The sequence below is a fragment of the Toxorhynchites rutilus genome, chromosome 1 (assembly GCF_029784135.1).
Source record: "Toxorhynchites rutilus septentrionalis strain SRP chromosome 1, ASM2978413v1, whole genome shotgun sequence".
Taxonomy (NCBI): Eukaryota; Metazoa; Arthropoda; class Insecta; order Diptera; family Culicidae; genus Toxorhynchites; species Toxorhynchites rutilus.
The window spans coordinates 97,756,790-97,774,831 of record NC_073744.1 but is presented as its reverse complement, the minus strand read 5'-3'; the positions used below and the strand labels follow the sequence as shown (position 1 = coordinate 97,774,831).

Sequence of the window (18,042 nt, the reverse complement as noted above, 5' to 3'; positions counted from 1 at the left end):
AAAAATGTCGTCATATGATCTTCGTGGAGGCGTGAGATAGGAACATTTGAGACCAACAGGCAGGCTCCTACCCTATGTTGATCCCCATTTGAGAACCTAATTAATTTTTTTTTTTAATAATAATCATAATAATAATTTTTTTTAATAATAATAATAATAATTAAGGAACGCTCTACCAGCCTTATCTGGGAAGGGTTAACCCAGACGTCGAGTGGGGATCGCACCCACAAAAACCAAGCCCTCTACTCGTTGCCTTATTCCCCCTGGGACCACATCTAGGCGACTACTTCAGGGGGCGGCTGTGCTCATGCACTCTTCGAGTTTTCAACGCTGACTAACGTTGTCCTTCCCTTTTTCTCAACATTTTTTTCTCTCTATTCGCTTTTCATTCCACTGCGCTTATGTCCTCTTCGCAGGCATCCATTTACCCGTCGAGACGTGTACCGATTAGGAATTGCCCTCTAACTTGACGCGCAACCCGTCACAGTCACCCTCGCGGGATTTCTCACCTGTCGAGACGTGCACCGATTAGGAAGCGCCCTCCAACTTGACGCGCGCCCCGTCACAATCACCCTCGCAGGATTTCTCTTCCCAGCGGAGTGCCGATTAGGTAGTGCCCTCCTACATGACGCGCACTCTGTCACAGCTACTCTCGTGGGGTATACACCATTTTGATCATGGCTTCATTCTTCGCGGTGTGAACTAGATAGTGTAATCTCTATCAGATTAGAAGGCACGAATCCAGTTTTCAAATGTTAAAATTTGAATGAAAATTTCTACATCATGTTATTTAATTACTTTAAACACGTATTTTTGACTCTTATTTAACCGTTTGTCTATACATTTCTGATATTTTGACTGAAACTTTTCATTATATATAATATGAAATTGTCTTCAAACACAATTTTCGTTCGAGATTTTTTCACCACCTGTAAAAAAAAGTGTATTTCATCTCAAAAGAATACAAATTCGATACGGATAAGTTAATTTTTATTCATTATTTTAATGTTGAAAACGTGTCCATTCCGCCTGAAAATTAATTACTATCTTTGACGCTCCCAAAATCGTGAAACGAAGCTCAGTGCCGTCAACGCGAATATCAACAAACACAGCACAAACGAAAAACAGAATGTGAAAAACAAGTTAGAACTAGAAAAGAAAAACAGCAAATGGACTCAACTTTCGTAGACATTGGTGAAGAATACATGCAAGCAGAATATTTAGATGAACATTTAGAAGATGTACTATCGGCCAACATTCATTCGAGCTGTTCTACCGTTTAAGAATAAATTGACGGAGATTATAACTTCAAACAACTATAGTGCTGATGATATTTATAACGCTGATGAGACGGCATTAGTTGTAAAGGCCTTGCCTTCAAAGTCATTGGTTAGTTTTAGCGAAAAAACTGCACCCGGACGCAAGTCTTTGAAGGAGCGACTGATAATTACACCTTGCAGCAATGCAAGTGGTAGCCACAAATTACCATTACAAGTGCTTGGCCGCGCAGCAAATCCTAGATGCTTTAAAACGCAAGGCGTGCCTGATGGGATACACTATTTTTCAAATAAGAAAGCGTGGCAAACTAGTGCGACGTTTACTGATTGGTTCTACTCCGTCTTCGTTCCTGAAATCAAACGGAAGGCAGCTGCACAGAATAGACCGGCTAAAGCGCTTCTAATTTTAGATAATTGCACCGCACATTGCAGTAAAGATAAGTTTCAAGTGGATGACGCAGAAATTCAGGTGATCTTCCTCCAAATGTGACAAGCATTCTGCAGCCTATGGATCAAGGCATCATCAATGCTTTTAAGGGTAACAATGTCATTACATTTTCGAGTCCAAGATAGTGAATATTATTTTTATTTTTTAGTTATCTACAAATCGAATTTTCTGCGCCGTGTTCTGTTGGAAACTGACAGCGATTGTCCAGTCACAGAAGTTATCAAATCATTTAGCCTTTATGACGCTATTCAACTAGCGACTGATGCGTGGGCCACTATAACTCCAGAAACGATTGCTAACTGTTGGCGCAATCTCTTAAGTGTCAGTCAAGATCAAAACTATAACTCGTTCAACGATTTCACAATTTCATCACCAACAAGTGACCCCCGCGTGTTGCTTTCTAAAGTAGTGCAACTCGTTGATCCAAACTACGTACTGACCGAAGAAGAAGTTCAAGAATGGCTAAGCAACTCAGACAACATAGATGTAGCGCAAATATATACCGACGAGCAATTGACCCAGTATATTGCCTCTGGTGGTGACTTTTTCGAGGCCGACCATGAAGAGCAAGATTGCGATGCTAACGAAAGAGCTGAGGGTGATCTTAGTACTTCGGGTTAAATGTACTCTTGGAGCAGTCAATCCGAAAAACGCAATGATTATAAGAAGGCTATCAGCATCATGGATGTACTTAAAAATGTTCTTATTGCTGTTGGTGATGACCATAAATTAGTGGAAGTTGAAAAATGGAAAAACGAATATGAAAATGAAATTATTCGCCTTCTTGGCGAATAACAATAGTGAATTGTAATTAGGTATATGGCATGATAACAAAAATACAAAATAATTGATTGTAACACCATAAGATGTCTTGATTGGAAAAATGGTTGAAACACTCTTAAAAATTTATCGTGTTGTAAAAACTCGCACAATGGTATATTCGTGTTGACGGCATTGATTTTTCACTTTTAGTTTATCGAACTGTTCTTGATAATAGGGCTGCTCTCGGATTAGCATTGTAACTGTGCCTCGTTTACACCCATTGCTGCTCCCGAGTCTTTCCGACTCGGCGTATAGCAATATGGGATATTGCGTTTCTCACAAACAGTTGGCAAGCGACACATGATTTCCACTTTTCTGCAGCGAAAATAACAATCCTGTAAAAATTGAGATGCGAATTAGAGACTTCCGATTAGATATATGACTTTATTAGACTTTTTTTGTAAATTGCAACACCCATTTCAACACACAATATACACATTGCTTACCCTGTTTCATTATTCCGCGGACGCACTTGAACATCCCTTAATCCATAACATAAATAAGATTTGTGTTTTGAGGCTGCAATGAATTAATATAGATAAGAACACGCGGAAATAGCATTAAAATATCCATCTAAACCTTTTTTGATAAGTTTATGAATGTTCTTGGTTAATTCCTTCGGCGCCATGGGATTGCATTCGTATTTTTAAGTTTCACATCGTATCCTTCCTTAACGATAGTTGTGTCGATTTCGGCATCTGGTTTCTTTACCTTTATATTTCCCATTACTATCTCGAAATCAGTGGATAGTTTTGTTGGCCAACGCCTTGCAATGCCTCAATGCTATTTCTTGCTTCTCGATTACGTAAATTCTCGACGGTGGAAAGCCCGTTTCGTCAGCCACTTGTAGAACACTCTCACCACGATTTATCAAAATGTTATCTGAGTCCATTTTGATGTTTTTCTTTTCTGGTTCTAACTTGTTTTTCACATTCTGTTTTTCGTTTGTGCTGTGTTTGTTGATATTTGCGATGACGGCACTGAGCTTCGTGTCACGATTTCGGGAACGTCAAAGATAGTAATTAATTTTCAGGCGGAATGAGCATGTTTTCAAAATAAAAATTATGAATAAAAATTAACTTATCCGTATCAAATTAGTATTCTATTTAAATGAAAAACACTTTTTTACAGGTGGTGAAAAAATCTCATACGAAAATCGTGTTTGAAGATAATTTTATATTATATATAATGAAAAGTTTCAGTCAAAATATCAGAAATGTATAGACAAACGGTTAAATAAGAGTCAAAAATACGTGTTTAAAGTAATTAAATAACATGATGTAGAAATTTTCATTCAAATTTTAACATTTGAAAACTGGATTCGTGCCTTCTAATCTGATAGAGATTACACTATCGAGTTTTGTCCCAAATCGAAAGTTGCCACCAGACGTCGACACTAACCACTGTCAGTGCGGATTTTTCTCTGTCCAATTAGATGTAAACATGTTCAATTAAATGTGTCGCATTACAGGTATGTCCAATTAAAAAAATGTCGCATTAAATGTAAATTACTGTATCTCTACTCTCTACTCTCTCTACTCTCTACTCTCTACTCTCTCTATTCTCTACTATCTCTACTATCTCTACTCTCTACTCTGTACTCTCTCTACTCTCTCTACTCTCTACTTTCTACTCTCTCTACTCTCTACTCTCTCTACTCTCTACTCTCTCTACTCTCTACTCTCTACTATCTCTACTCTCTACTCTGTACTCTCTCTACTCTCTACTTTCTACTCTCTCTACTCTCTACTCTTCCTACTCTCTACTCTCTACTCTACTTACTCTCTACTCTCTCTATTCTCTACTCTGTACTCTCTCTACTCTCTACTCTCTACTCTCTCTAGTAGAGACTATCGGAGTCATGATCGACGACCGGCTGAACTTCAACCAGCACGTCGACTATGCATGTGGGAAGGCGTCAAAGGCCATCAACGTGGTGGCGAGGATCATGCCAAATAGCTTTGGCCCAAGCAGCAGCAAGAGGCGTCTCTTGGCAAGTGTATCTTCGTCGATACTGAGGTATGGTGGCCCTGCCTGGTTGGCGGCTCTGGAAACCCACCGAAATCGGAGGAAGCTGAACAGCACATTCCGACTCATGGCCATGAGAGTCGTAAGTGCTTATAGGACCATTTCGACAGAAGCTGTGTGTGTAATCGCCGGAATGATTCCCATCTGCATCACTCTGGCGGAAGATAGCGAGTGCTACAAGCGACGGGAAAGCAGAGGTATCCGGAAATTGATGAGAGCGGAGTCGTTGGACAAATGGCAGTATGAATGGGATACGGCAGAAAATGGTAGATGGACCTACAGACTGATACCGGTACTTTCGACCTGGTTGAGCAGGAAACACGGTGAAGTTAACTTTTACTTGACGCAGTTTCTGTCTGGACATGGCTGTTTCAGGCAATATCTACACCGGTTCGGGCACGCAGTTTCACCCCTCTGTCCGGAGTGTGGAAATATGGAGGAAACACCGGAGCACGTCGTTTTTGTCTGTCCCAGGATCACCGAAAGGCGCGAGGGGCTGCCTGCACTTCATGTCGGGAATATTGTGGAGGAGATGTGTCGCGACGAGATGATCTGGAACGCCGTGAACAGTGCAATCACACAAATCATGTCGGAGCTGCAGCGAAGGTGGAGGGCTGACCAAAGTGCTGACAACGTCCGACAGTGAAAGGTGAACAACGGTGACGGCTGTTGCAAGAGATGGTACCTCACGAGAGTAGCTGTGACGGGGTGCGCGTTGTGTTGGAGGGCACCACCTAATCGGCTCTCCGCTGGGAAGAGAAATCCTGCGAGGGTGACTGTGACGAGGCGCGCGTCAAGTTGGAGGGCGCTTCCTAATCGGTGCACGTCTCGACAGGTAAACGGATACTGCCGCGGAGAACAGCAAAAGGCCTGCCTGACAACGCCTGGTCGTGGCCTGGATGGAGGAACACCGCGAACATTTCGAAGGAACGAGCATCAAGGATGAAGCCATGATCAAAATGGTGCATACCCCACGAGAGTAGCTGTGACGGAGTGCGCGTCATGTTGGAGGGTACTACCTAATCGGCGCTCCGCTGGGAAGAGAAATCCTGCGAGGGTCACTGTGACGGGGCGCGCGTCAAGCTGGAGGGCGCTTCCTAATCGGTTCACGTCTCGACAGGTGAGAAACCCCGCGAGGGTGGCTGTGACGGGTTGCGCGTCAAGCAATTCCTAATCGGTTCACGTATCGACGGGTAAATGGATGCCTGCGAAGAGGACATCAGCGCAGTGGAATTAATAACGAATAAAGAGAAAAAATATTGAGAAAAAGGGAAGGACAACGCTAGTTAACGTTGAAAATTCGAGAAGTGGAATCGCGGGGTTTCTCACCTGTCGAGACGTGAACCGATTAGGAAGCGCCCTCCAACTTGACGCGCGCCCCGTCACAGTGACCCTCGCAGGATTTCTCTTCCCAGCGGAGCGCCGATTAGGTAGTACCCTCCAACATGACGCGCACTCCGTCACAGCTACTCTCGTGGGGTATGCACCATTTTGAATATTTTTTCTCTTTATTCGTTATTAATTCCACTGCGCTGATGTCCTCTTCGCAGGCATCCATTTACCCGTCGAGACGTGAACCGATTAGGAATTGCCCTCCAACTTGACGCGCAACCCGTCACAGTCACCCTCGCGGGGTTTCTCACCTGTCGAGACGTGAACCGATTAGGAAGCGCCCTCCAACTTGACGCGCGCCCCGTCACAGTGACCCTCGCAGGATTTCTCTTCCCAGCGGAGCGCCGATTAGGTAGTACCCTCCAACATGACGCACACTCCGTCACAGCTACTCTCGTGGGGTATGCACCATTTTGATCATGGTTTCATCCTTGATGCTCGCTCCTTCGAAACGTTCGCAGTGTTTCTCCATCCAGGCCACGATCAAGCGTTGCCAGGCAGGCATTTTTGCTCTTCTCCGTGGCAGTATCCGGTTACCTGTCGAGACGTGCACCGATTAGGAAGCGCCCTCCAACTTGACGCGCGCCCCGTCACAGTCACCCTCGCAGGATTTCTCTTCCCAGCGGAGCGCCGATTAGGTAGTGCCCTCCAACATGACGCGCACTCCGTCACGACGGCTCTCGAGGGGGGACTATCCGGTACTACAGCCGTCTCGATTGTTCATCTCTTATGGTCAGGCGTTATCCGTATGCTGGTCGGTCCTCCACTTCCGCTGTAGCTCGGACATGATATGTACGATTGCACTGTTTACTGCGTTTCAGGTGCCCTCGTCACGACACATTTCCTCCACGATGTTCCCAGCATGAAGGGTAGGCAGCCCCTCGCGCACTGTGGTGAATCTGGGACATTCGAATACGATGTGTTCCGGTGTTTCCTCCACATTTCCACACTCCGGACAAAGAGGCGATCTTGCGTGTCCGAACCGGTGCAGATACTGCCTGAAGCAGCCATGACCAGACAAAAACTGCGTTAGATGGAAATTTACTTCTCCGTGTTTCCTGTTCACCCAGCCCATTAGTGTCGGTATGAGCCTGTGCGTCCACCTGCCGTTTTGCGCCGCACTCCACTCTTGCTGCCACCTAGCCATCGACTCCGCCCTCATTAGCTTCCGGATTCCTCTGGTTCCCCTCCTCCTATAGCACTCGCTGTCCTCCGCCAAGATGATGTCTATGGGGACCAACCTGGCTATGACGTAGACCGCTTCTATTGACACGGTTCTGTACGCACTCGCGACTCGCATCGCCATGAGCCGGTACGTACTATTCAGCCTCTTCGTGTTCCGCTGAGTTTCTAACGCCGCGATCCAGGCTGGACCACCGTAACGTAGTGTCGATGAGGAGACACTAGCCAAGAGGTGCCTCTTGCTGCTGCTTGGGCCAAAGTTGTTGGGCATGATTCGTGTCAGTGCATTGATTGCCTTCGTTGCTTTTTTACAAGCGTAGTCGACGTGACTGTTGAAGTTCAGTCGATCGTCGATCTGCACCCCCAGGTATTTTAGGTCTCGCTTCGAGGTTATCGAGTGCTCTCCAATTGTGATTTCTGCACGTTGCACCGCCCTGCGGTTGCTGACAATCAGCATTTCCGTCTTGTGGTGGGCTATCTGCAGTTTCACACTTTGCATCCACCTTCCGATCATGTCTATCGACTCGGTCGCGAGCATTTCGACCCGTTCCAAAGATTCCCCCGTCGCGAGAATAACGATGTCATCCGCGAAGCCAATGATCTCCACACCTCTGGGCAGATTCAGTTTTAGTACACCATCGTACATACTGTTCCAGAGCGATGGGCCCAGGATAGAGCCCTGCGGAACTCCCGCCGTAGTTTTAATCTGCGCCTGGCCCGTGTTTGTCTCGTACACCAGCACACGGTTCTCGAAGTAGCTTCTCAGTATTCTACACAGGTAGTCTGGGACTTTCATCGTGTGGAGCGCAGTCGCGATGGCCTCCCAGCTGGCACTATTGAACGCGTTCTTAACGTCGATCGTTATCACTGCGCAGTATCGATTTCCTCTGAGCTTCTGTTTGGATGCTCTGTTGGCTCTTTCGACCACTATGCGAATGGCATCTACCGTGGATCTCCCTTTCCGAAATCCGAATTGATTATCGGACAGTCCACGAACTCCCTCCGTGCATTCCGTCAGCCTATTAAGGATGATTCTCTCCAAAAGTTTCCCAAGAGTGTCCAACAGGCATATGGGTCTATACGATGCTGGACCACCCGGCGTCTTTCCTGGCTTGGGCAGTAGTACTAGCTGTTGTACCTTCCATCGATCCGGAAAGTAGCATTCGTCTAGACACTTCTGCATGGCTGTCCTGAACATATCAGGGAATGCTAGGACTGCCGCTTTCAAAGCTACGTTTGGGATTCCATCTGGGCCAGGCGCTTTCTTCGTTTTTTGGCGTTTGATAGCTGCAACTAGCTCATCGTTCGTCACATCTCTGCGTTCGATGCTATCCTCATCCTCTCCATATGACGTGGGTGGCCAGGTCGTTGGGTCGTGCTGCGGAAATAACCCTTCCACGATAATTTTTAATTTTTCGGGGCACATTTCGGAAGGTATCGTTGGGCCCCTGAGCTTCGCCATCACCATTCGGTAAGCATTGCCCCATGGATTGACGTCCACGTCCCGACATAACTCCCTGAAGCAATTAGATTTGCTCCGCTTAATCGCCCGTTTAAGAGTGGATCTAGCCTCTCTGAATTCCACTCTCCGCTCTTCTCTGGTGTCTTCCCTGACCGTTGGAAACGTCTTCTGGCGCTAAGGCAGTTGGCCCGAAGCACGCCAAGTGCCTCACTCCACCAATAGGCTGGAGGTCGCTTATACCTGGGTTCCCTTTTTCTTGGCATTGTTATATCACATGCTGTTGCTAGCGTTTCCGTCAGTTCATCCGCGTTCATTCGCTTTCCACGCGTAGTGCTTCGATGAAAAGGTCCTTGTCAAAAGTTTTTGTCTTCCACCTGCGCGGGCATGTCCTATTTATCCGTACTGCCACGGAGTTTCGTTGGTCAATGGTATAACGGATGGCTTGATGATCACTGTGGGTGTATCCTTCACATACCCTCCACCTCATTTTCGTCATTAACGACGGACTGCAGAAAGTCAAGTCGATGATGGACTCTCGACCCTCTCGGCGGAAGGTACTAGTGGTGCCCTCGTTGCACAGGGTAACATCCAACGTGGCTAGAGCTTCTAGTAAACTAGTCCCTCTCGCGTTGGTGCATCTGCTTCCCCACTCTACTGCCCAAGCATTGAAATCCCCTCCTATAACGACTGGTTTTCGTTCGGCGAGCTCCTCGGTGAGGACATCCAGCATATAGTGGAACTGTTCCATCGTCCATCTGGGAGGTGCGTAGCAACTGCAGATATAAATTCCGTTGATCTTTGTGATCATGAAACCTTCGCGAGATCTCGAGACTATCTCCTGAATGGGATATCGGGCCATGACCTGGATGGCGGCCATTCGCGCTTTATCCGTCACCCAATTGCCGTTACCGGGGGGAACGCGATACGGCTCCGCGATAATTGCGACATCACATTTTGTTTCTGTCGTTGACTGCCACAACAGTTGCTGTGCGATGTCACAATGGTTGAGATTAATTTGGGTTATCTCCATCACTGTTGGCTTGCCCTCGCCTGTTTGTACACAGGGCAATTAAAGCCTCCCGTCATATGGTCATTACTGTCCTCTTTTTCGCAGAGCATACACCTTGGTTTTCCCTTGCAGTCGCTGGCAAAGTGTCCCTCTATTCCGCATTTCCTGCACAGTTTGGATATATCTGGCCCCAAGCAGCCTTTCGCCAGGTGGCCGAAGTTTAAACACTTGAAACATCGCTCCAGTTGCTTGGGAACAGGCGGAATGATTCTAAAACGACCCACAGCCCAGCAGACGTTTATACTCTCTAACTTCAGCAACTTGTTCGCTGCGTCCGTTGAGAGACGAATCGTTGCGGTCTGCGTCCCGCGATACGCCTTTCGTAGTCGGATTTTCATCGGAACTTTACCCAGGATGTTTTCCTCCTCCAACTTCTGACGCAGGTCTATCTCGGTGGTGAACAGACTGAGGTTCCTGCATTCTATCGATGCCTCGGAGGATAAGGCCCTTACGTTCGCTCCATCGCCGAGAACCCTTTCTACAAGATCCTTGAATGCTGAGCTCCTGATTTCTGGGTCTCTCTTCAGCTCGAACAGCATTTCGCCGTTCTGGGTGCACCTGGACTTCACCACGCTCTCCTCCAGTTTCTTGAGGCCAGGGTCCTCTCGCATTTTTTTAAAGAGATCAGCGTATGATACGTTGCCCTTCGCTTCGACGAGGAGTGCATCGCCTTTGTCTCTCGCCCGCCGAGGATTAGGCTTCTTGTCTTTTGGCCCCTACCACTTTTCATTCTCTTTCTTATTTTTTTCCACTATTTTCACTTTTCTCTCCCTCTCTTTTTCTTCGTTCCTTTGTTTTTTCTTGTTTCTTTTCGTAACCGTGCTCCAGTCGTTTCTCTTGCTATCGGTGCTGATCTGGTCATCGCTGTCACCCAGCTCTTCGCTGTCGCCCTGGGCGGCACTATCGTCTTGATCATCGTTGTCGTGATCGTCCTTGCGTTTTTTGAGCATTTCTTCTTCTGCTGGTGAATCCTTTTTTCTTTTTTCCGAACGGTTTCGACGAATCTTTGGCGTCACCTGTCCAGCTGCAGCTCTTTGCAACGCTTCTGCGAGTGCCTTCTCGGCGGTTTTCGTCCTTTCGACGAGTCCATCGTGCTCCTTCAAAGCTCGTCCCAAGAGAGATCTTATACCCGACATCCTGGTCTTGATCTCCTTATGCACGTTGGGTTTGTCCTGCACGAAGGTGTCGAGTTCTTTGACCCTCAACATGATCGTGCTCAGGATGCTATCTCCAGTCAGCCCTCCTTCCTGGGTTAAACTACCGCTGGACTTTGGCAGGAACAGGGAATTGATCCCCCGACTTTGCTGGGTCTCAGGTATTCCTCCATTACTTCCGCTAGGGCCTGGTGTTTCCACTTGTTTGAGTATTGGCGATCGCAGAAGCTTTTTACTACGAATGAACGCGTTGGCTTGGTCACCTGTATCCATCATACTCTCTCTTCGTTCTTCGTTGGTTTTGTAGGTTGTCTCCATTTTGGTTGGGTCCCAAAGATAGTGCTCCCGTGGCCGAGTGGTTAGCGTCATAACTAACATACCGGGGGTTCGGGTTCGATTCCCGTTCTGGTCGGGGGAATTTTTCGTCAAAGAAATTTCCTCCGACTTGCACTGTGATCACGCGTATTCTAGAGCTTGCCACTCAGAGTGCATTCAAGGCGTGTTATTTGGCATAGAAATCTCAACTAAGTACTAATAAAAATGACGCAAGTAATACTACGTTGAGACGGCGAAGTTCCTCTAGGAACGTTAGTGCCATTGAAGAAGAAGAAGAAGAGAGTAAAGAGATTAGAGAAAGTAGTAGTAAAGAGTAGAGAGTAGAGAGTAGTGAGAGTGGAGAGAAAGTGGAAAGTTTATAATAAAGAGCAGAGAGTAGAGAGAAGAGAGAACAAAGTATAGAGTAGATAGTAGGAAATGAAGAGTAGAGAGTTGAAATTCAAAGTCAAAATTGGAAGAGCAACAATTGATCGCAGAGAAAGAGTAGATGTTCGAGACATAGAGATATTTGGACTAAAAAAGAAACATTGAATAAAAGAAAAGAAAATAAGTTGCGAGAGTCTGTTTGAGTGCAACAGCAAAGCTATTCCAATGACTTTGCGGTAAACTTATTAAAACATAGAATTGGGCCGCTATCAATACAATAAAAAACAGGAAGTGGGTTATATCTATGGTATAACCGCAAGGGTGACGTAGGACTATCGTTGATTTAGAGATCATTTGTATGAAGTTGAATCTGAATTCATTCTGAATGAATGAATATTTGTAGAACTTCGAAAACGAGAGCGTTACGTTGGAGGCACAAGGTTTTATGCATCCAATATTGGATACGGAAATATCCTACTGATGGGGAAGAATAATCTTCAGAAGCTATCCTGTTGATTGCGATTGATTGAAAAACCACAAAACCAAATGTATTTGGTCACAGTGTTACATGGATAGAAAACATTCAATTAAACTCTTTCACATGAATATATTTTGAAAATTCCCAAAGGAACTGGCAGATTATTTTCAGTAACGATTAGATATTTCCACATTTTCCTCGATACTGGAAGCCCACCAGTGGTTAATGCCAACTCGATAACCACCTGTTAATAGCACTTGATTGAAACATATTTGGTCACAGTGTTACATGGATAGAAAACATTCAATTAAACTCTTTCACATGAATATATTTTGAAAATTCCCAAAGGAACTGGCAGATTATTTTCAGTAACGATTAGATATTTCCACATTTTCCTCGATACTGGAAGCCCACCAGTGGTTAATGCCAACTCGATAACCACCTGTTAATAGCACTTTATTGAAACATATTTGGTCACAGTGTAACATGGATAGAAAACATTCAATTAAACTCTTTCACATGAATATATTTTGAAAATTCCCAGAGGAACTGGCAGATTATTTTCAGTAACGATTAGTTATTTCCACATTTTCCTCGATACTGGAAGCCCACCAGTGGTTAATACCAACTCGATAACCACCTGTTAATAGCACTTGATTCAAACATATTTGGTCACAGTGTTACATGGATAGAAAACATTCAATTAAACTCTTTCACATGAATATATTTTGAAAATTCCCAAAGGAACTGGCAGATTATTTTCCAGCAATGATTAGATCTTTCCGGAACTTTCTCGATGCTGAATGGCATCCTAACGGACAGAGTTCTGCGCGTGTATGTGTCGATCCTTCGCCGTCCACCTCCTCCAGCACGTTAGGCAACGATGTTGTCTTGTCGATGTCCTCACGAAAAATGAATGTGTCTCACCACCAGAATATCGCTTAAGTAAGCTTTTTGTGTGTGATTGAATCGAGAGAAGGTGTGGTTTACGATGGCAATTTGGAAGGCAAACTAGAGAGGAATGAACTCTCTGAGCTCTAAACTTTCGGCGATTGAGCAATAATCGATTGCGTACGCATACAATATTGGATACGGAAATATCCTACTGATGGGGAAGGATAATCTTCAGAAGCTTTCCTGCTAATTACACTTGGTTGAAAAATTACAAAATCAAATGTATTTGATCGCTGTGTTATATGGATAGAAAACATTAAAATAAACTCTTTCACATGCATGTATTTTTAAATTCCCAGAGGAACTGGCAGATTATTTTCCAGAAATGATTAGATCTTTCCGGAACTTTCTCGATGCTGAATGGCATCCAAACGGAAAGAATTCCGCGCGTGTATGTGTGTGTAGCGATGTCTTCCCGGGGAACCGTTTGTGGCATCACTCTCCTCCTGGTGGATTCCCTTCTGGCCTAGGGCGCACAAACAGGCTCTTGGTGACACCGTTCATCCGCGTTTTCATGATAAACGAAGAGCTTCACCGCAACAGCGACAACATGCTCCAATCGCTGTTCAATTAGAACTGAGTGGATTTCCGAGCGCCGCTCGCTTATATACCGATTGGTGATTTCAATAGCCTGTTTTGAAAGCAATTTTAAGACTATTGAAACAAGTTTTTGGATCAAAAAGTAACAAGTATATAACGCGTAGACATTTTATCTTTCGAATGAAGTGTTTATCATACCATTTCGTTCAGTTGTTTAGGAGCTATTAACGCTCAAAATCTCGGTCTCCGGCGTAACGCTTTCGTTTTCGAAACTTTGATTTTACACCCCGGTATAGAAATGAAAGACGTAGTCCTACGTCAAAAAGAATCGCCTATCTGGTAGTGCGAAAACTCTCTAGAAGCACACTAAAAGTGTTGATTTGCTTCCGTAAACATCGTAAGAAAATTATTCAAATTCCGCATACTTATAGCACACTCAACTATGCGTCTATCTAGTAGTACGCTATAGTGTTGGTGTCGATTCACTACAAGAAAGGAAAACTAGAATAAAATACTCACAAATTTGGTTGCTGTGGCCCGCGTGGGTTCACAGTGCTCCTTCCGCTGAGCTTCGCGACAATGCGTTGAGCGCTTGTTGCTACTGTTCCTGATTATTTTTCATATCTTTCGGAATTTTGAGCCAGCATTGTAATTTAAATAATCATAACAAAAAAGAATAGAATAGAGATAGAATTGGAATATTCTTAGGCCTAAACAGCTACTGTGTTATACATAAAAAAAAACAAATGTTTATCGATGGATAGGAATCTTAAGCCTAAATAATATACAACAATAGTTATCTTAAAAACATAAAAATGTATACGAATAAATTCGGCTCTGTGACAGCTGAATTGCTAAATGAGCCTAATAAACGGATGGGATAAAAAAAAACAAAAAAGAATCGCCTATCTGGTAGTGCGATTTTCTAGAAGCACACTAAAAAGTGCTGATTCGCTTCTCGGAGGTAAACCAAGATTGGTGTTGATTCGCTTCCCTACCTAACAAAGTTAGGGACGTGAGAAATTATCAAAATTTCTCAAACTTATCCACTCAACTTGACGTCTATCTGGTAGTGCGCCAATGTTTTGTTAGAAAATAAAGTTATAAAAATAAAAATAAAATACTCACGGTTTTAAGTCGTGTGCGTGGGTTCGGCTGAACGTTGCTGGTACTCCAGGTGGTGAAGGCGGGGGGATCCACTACTCCTCGACGACGTCAGTTAATTCCTTCGGTCCTGCTGTCCTAGATGCTGCTATTCGCGGGATCGCTTCGGCCAAGTTGGTTGTTCTCGGCTTGCCACTTTTTCACCTACACTCACTTCAGCCGATTCCGTACGGCTGCGCCAATTATGGAATCACATCACAAAACAAGAATTAAACATGGGCATTTATTTCTATTCGTGATCCTTACAAAAGGGTCTTAAACAACTAGTGCCTAAAACGTGACTGAATGCTCGTTACAACTTGCTGATGCTGTCCAGTTGTTCTTCTACCTGGTCTACTTTCTACCTGTTCTAGCGGTTCTTTGGTAGTGGTGTCATAAGCGGCTTGGTGCGATCCTTAGTAATGAAGGTGTGGCTTGATGGTGTCATGTCTCGGTGATAGCGTGGCGAGAAAGTAATGTTGGCGTTTGTTGGCTAAGCGTTATCATACGGGTCTGGTGCATAACTATATATATACATATATAGAGTATTCTATATATATATATATATATATATATATATATATATATATATATATATATATATATATATATATATATATATATATATATATATATATATATATATATATATATATATATATATATATATATATATATATATATGTGTGTGTTTGTGGTTTAAAATTAAATCGTCATAAAATGAGGGTCAGTATAATAAAAATGGTCAATATAATAAAACGAAACAATAATCTTACCTTAAACTATAGTCACACTAAAATCAGTGAGATAATATCAAGGAACAACGAACACACTTATAAATCTAACACATTAAAAAAAAGGTAATTGATTAGAAACTATTTCAATGGATCATTAAAATAAAAACTGGTGACATCACACAAATGTACTAATGCATTTTGTTGGTCAGGTCCGGCCAACGGGCCTTTTTGTATTGGCTTCTCTCTACAGGCCCGCACGGGGACGTTATACAAGGTCGCACAGGAAGAGGTCCTGACAAGGGACAATCTACCGAATTACTGGTCAATCAAGACACCAGTGACTAAATCAAAAACTGCAGCTGGTATATCTAGCCGAGAAGGAGAACGGGGGCAACCCACAAAAAAATTGCAAGTACCGTGTGTAGTCACCAATTTAATCACCCTCACATCCACCCACAAACAAAATCCCTAAAATAAATTCCGTTATTAAATATCGCCTTCGTTTTCGAACTTATCTACCACAACAAACAGCCCTTGATTGTTTTTCTCTGTTTTTTTTAGTACGCGTTATTCGGGTTCGAACGGAACCACCAGGCCTCGCTCGCAGATAGTGGTCAGAGGAATTAGCTTAGAAGCCTTTGAGCCTAAGTTAGTGAGATTTGAGAAGATTGAGATTGAGAAGAACGTGTGCGGTTGACGATTAGTGGACACGTGTTGTATTATTGTGTGTTCCTACTTAGTAAGTGTCCTTCCGGTCCCAACAGGGTTTGAGGCGAAACGCTGCTCGACCTTAAGAGTCCTCTTCCATTAATAGTCGGGGGGTTACACCCTAACACAGACTTCAAAATCACGCAGTGTTGGAGAAATCGGCATTGCAAATACATAAAAGTCGCGGGTATTTTTGATACGACTGAACTTTGTTTCTCTAACACAGACTTCAAATCCATAAAGCGTGGGGAAATTGGCATTGCAAATACATGAAAGTCGGGGTATTTTTGATCCGACTGAAATGAGTAAATGAGTTTCCCTAACACAGACTTCAAATCCATGGAGCGTGGGGGAATTGGCATTGCAAATACATGCAAGTCGGAGGCTTTTTTGTTCCGACTGAAATGTGTTTCCCCAACACAGACTTCACAACCGAGGTGTCTGAGGAAATGGGCTTTGCAAATAAATGCAAACTGCGAGTACTTTTGTACTCGCTTGTCTTTGTGCAGACTATAATATTGTTGGTTCATACAAGGGGTACTTCTGCACCCGTATGTTTTTTTTGCACTCCTAAAAGTGTTTTCCCAACACAGATTACAAAAGCGGGTACGAACACAACGCTTTGGCTCGGTTGTTTAAGATTGTATTGAAGAATATGCCTTCATATCTTCTGCTCACTGAATTTTTACGCATACCATTTGACGATAAGGCAAAATTTTGATAACCATTTGCTGCGATAACGCCTATTGATTGAACAATATGCGTTCGACGTACATGTCAAAATCGAAACTGAGTGCCTGAAGTTCATCAAATGAAGCAAATTCGCGGTTCGAGAAGTACGTACACTTGAGAGATGCAAACTTCAGAGGGAAATGTAAAATAAAATAATCTTTTGATAATTCTTCCGTTCACATATTTTGTCCAAATATACACCACACGTAAAAGGACTATCGTTAAATTTACTTGTTATGAAGAACATAATCTATCACAATGCATGAAACATGGCATTTATTCAGTCTCTTTACTCACAACGCAAATATATTGAATTCAATTGAATTCGGAAATCGTTTCAATCAATCAACAATTTAATCAATACAAATAAATGATTACTAAGCTAAGGTAGTCCCACGTAAACCTTGTGGTTATATCATAGATATAACCCACCCATTTTTTTTTCCTTCTTCTACCTGCTGCCGTTTTGCAATTGCGTTTACCACTCGCTGAAACTAGTTGTTGCCACCGAACTGAATGTGCTCTGTTCTCGACCAAAACACTCAATAGATGTCTTATTCTTGTTAGGAAATAAGATGAGCGTTTATCAACTTTCATTGAGCGGATTGCCTCTATTGAGCTGAGACTGTCTGAAAAAAATAAAATAATGGTCGATGGGCAGTGTTTCAATGATCCCTAGAGCATAGTATATCGCACCCATTTCTGCGACATACACGGAACAAGGATCTTTGAGTTTGAAAGAGGCACTGGAATTTTCATTGAAGATGCCGAAGCCAGTGGACCCGTTTATGTATGAACCGTCAGTAAAGAACATTTTATCAGATCCAACTTTCCCACATTTTTCCGAAAATATCGACGGAATAACATTGGAGCGTAGGTGATCTGGTATTCCATGGATTTTTTGTCGCATGGACAGATCAAAAATGACAGAGGAATATTTCTGCATAAGTCCGCTTGGAACGTTCCTTTAAGGAACGCTTGAGTTTTTCCCCTCGTTGTTTGTACACCGGGCATTGAGAAAGATCATGTGGAGCCTCGTCGCAATGAAGACACTTGCGCTCTTTTGCGCAAGAAGTCCCATCATGACTCTCTCCACAATCTGCGCAACGTTGTTTATTGCAACAATAGGCGGCCGTGTGACCGAGTTGCATACATTTGTTGCATTTCATTACCCGGGGTACAAACAACCGAACAGGTAAACGAAGTGCACCTAT

The 18,042-nt window shown here is 43.7% G+C and overlaps 1 protein-coding gene and 1 pseudogene across 1 annotated transcript; one reads left to right on the top strand and one right to left on the bottom strand.

Annotated features, from left to right (window-relative positions):
• The first annotated feature begins 1,616 nt into the window (after nt 1–1,616).
• Nucleotides 1,617–2,346, top strand: LOC129761226 (tigger transposable element-derived protein 6-like). Its single transcript, XM_055758940.1, has 2 exons — nt 1,617–1,815; nt 1,874–2,346. Exons 1-2 carry the CDS (start codon nt 1,785–1,787, stop codon nt 2,344–2,346), a joined length of 504 nt encoding a protein of 167 aa, XP_055614915.1. The 5' UTR covers nt 1,617–1,784.
• A 285-nt stretch (nt 2,347–2,631) lies between these two features.
• Nucleotides 2,632–3,513, bottom strand: LOC129761225 (H/ACA ribonucleoprotein complex subunit 2-like protein; annotated as a pseudogene).
• Nucleotides 3,514–18,042: the final 14,529 nt, after the last annotated feature.

Coding starts and splice junctions, on each gene's coding strand:
- LOC129761226 (XM_055758940.1), top strand. CDS start 1,785: ATGGATCAAGGCATCATCAATGCTTTTAAGG. Junction 1,816..1,873: donor CATCATCAATGCTTTTAAGG/GTAACAATGTCA, acceptor TTTATTTTTTAG/TTATCTACAAATCGAATTTT.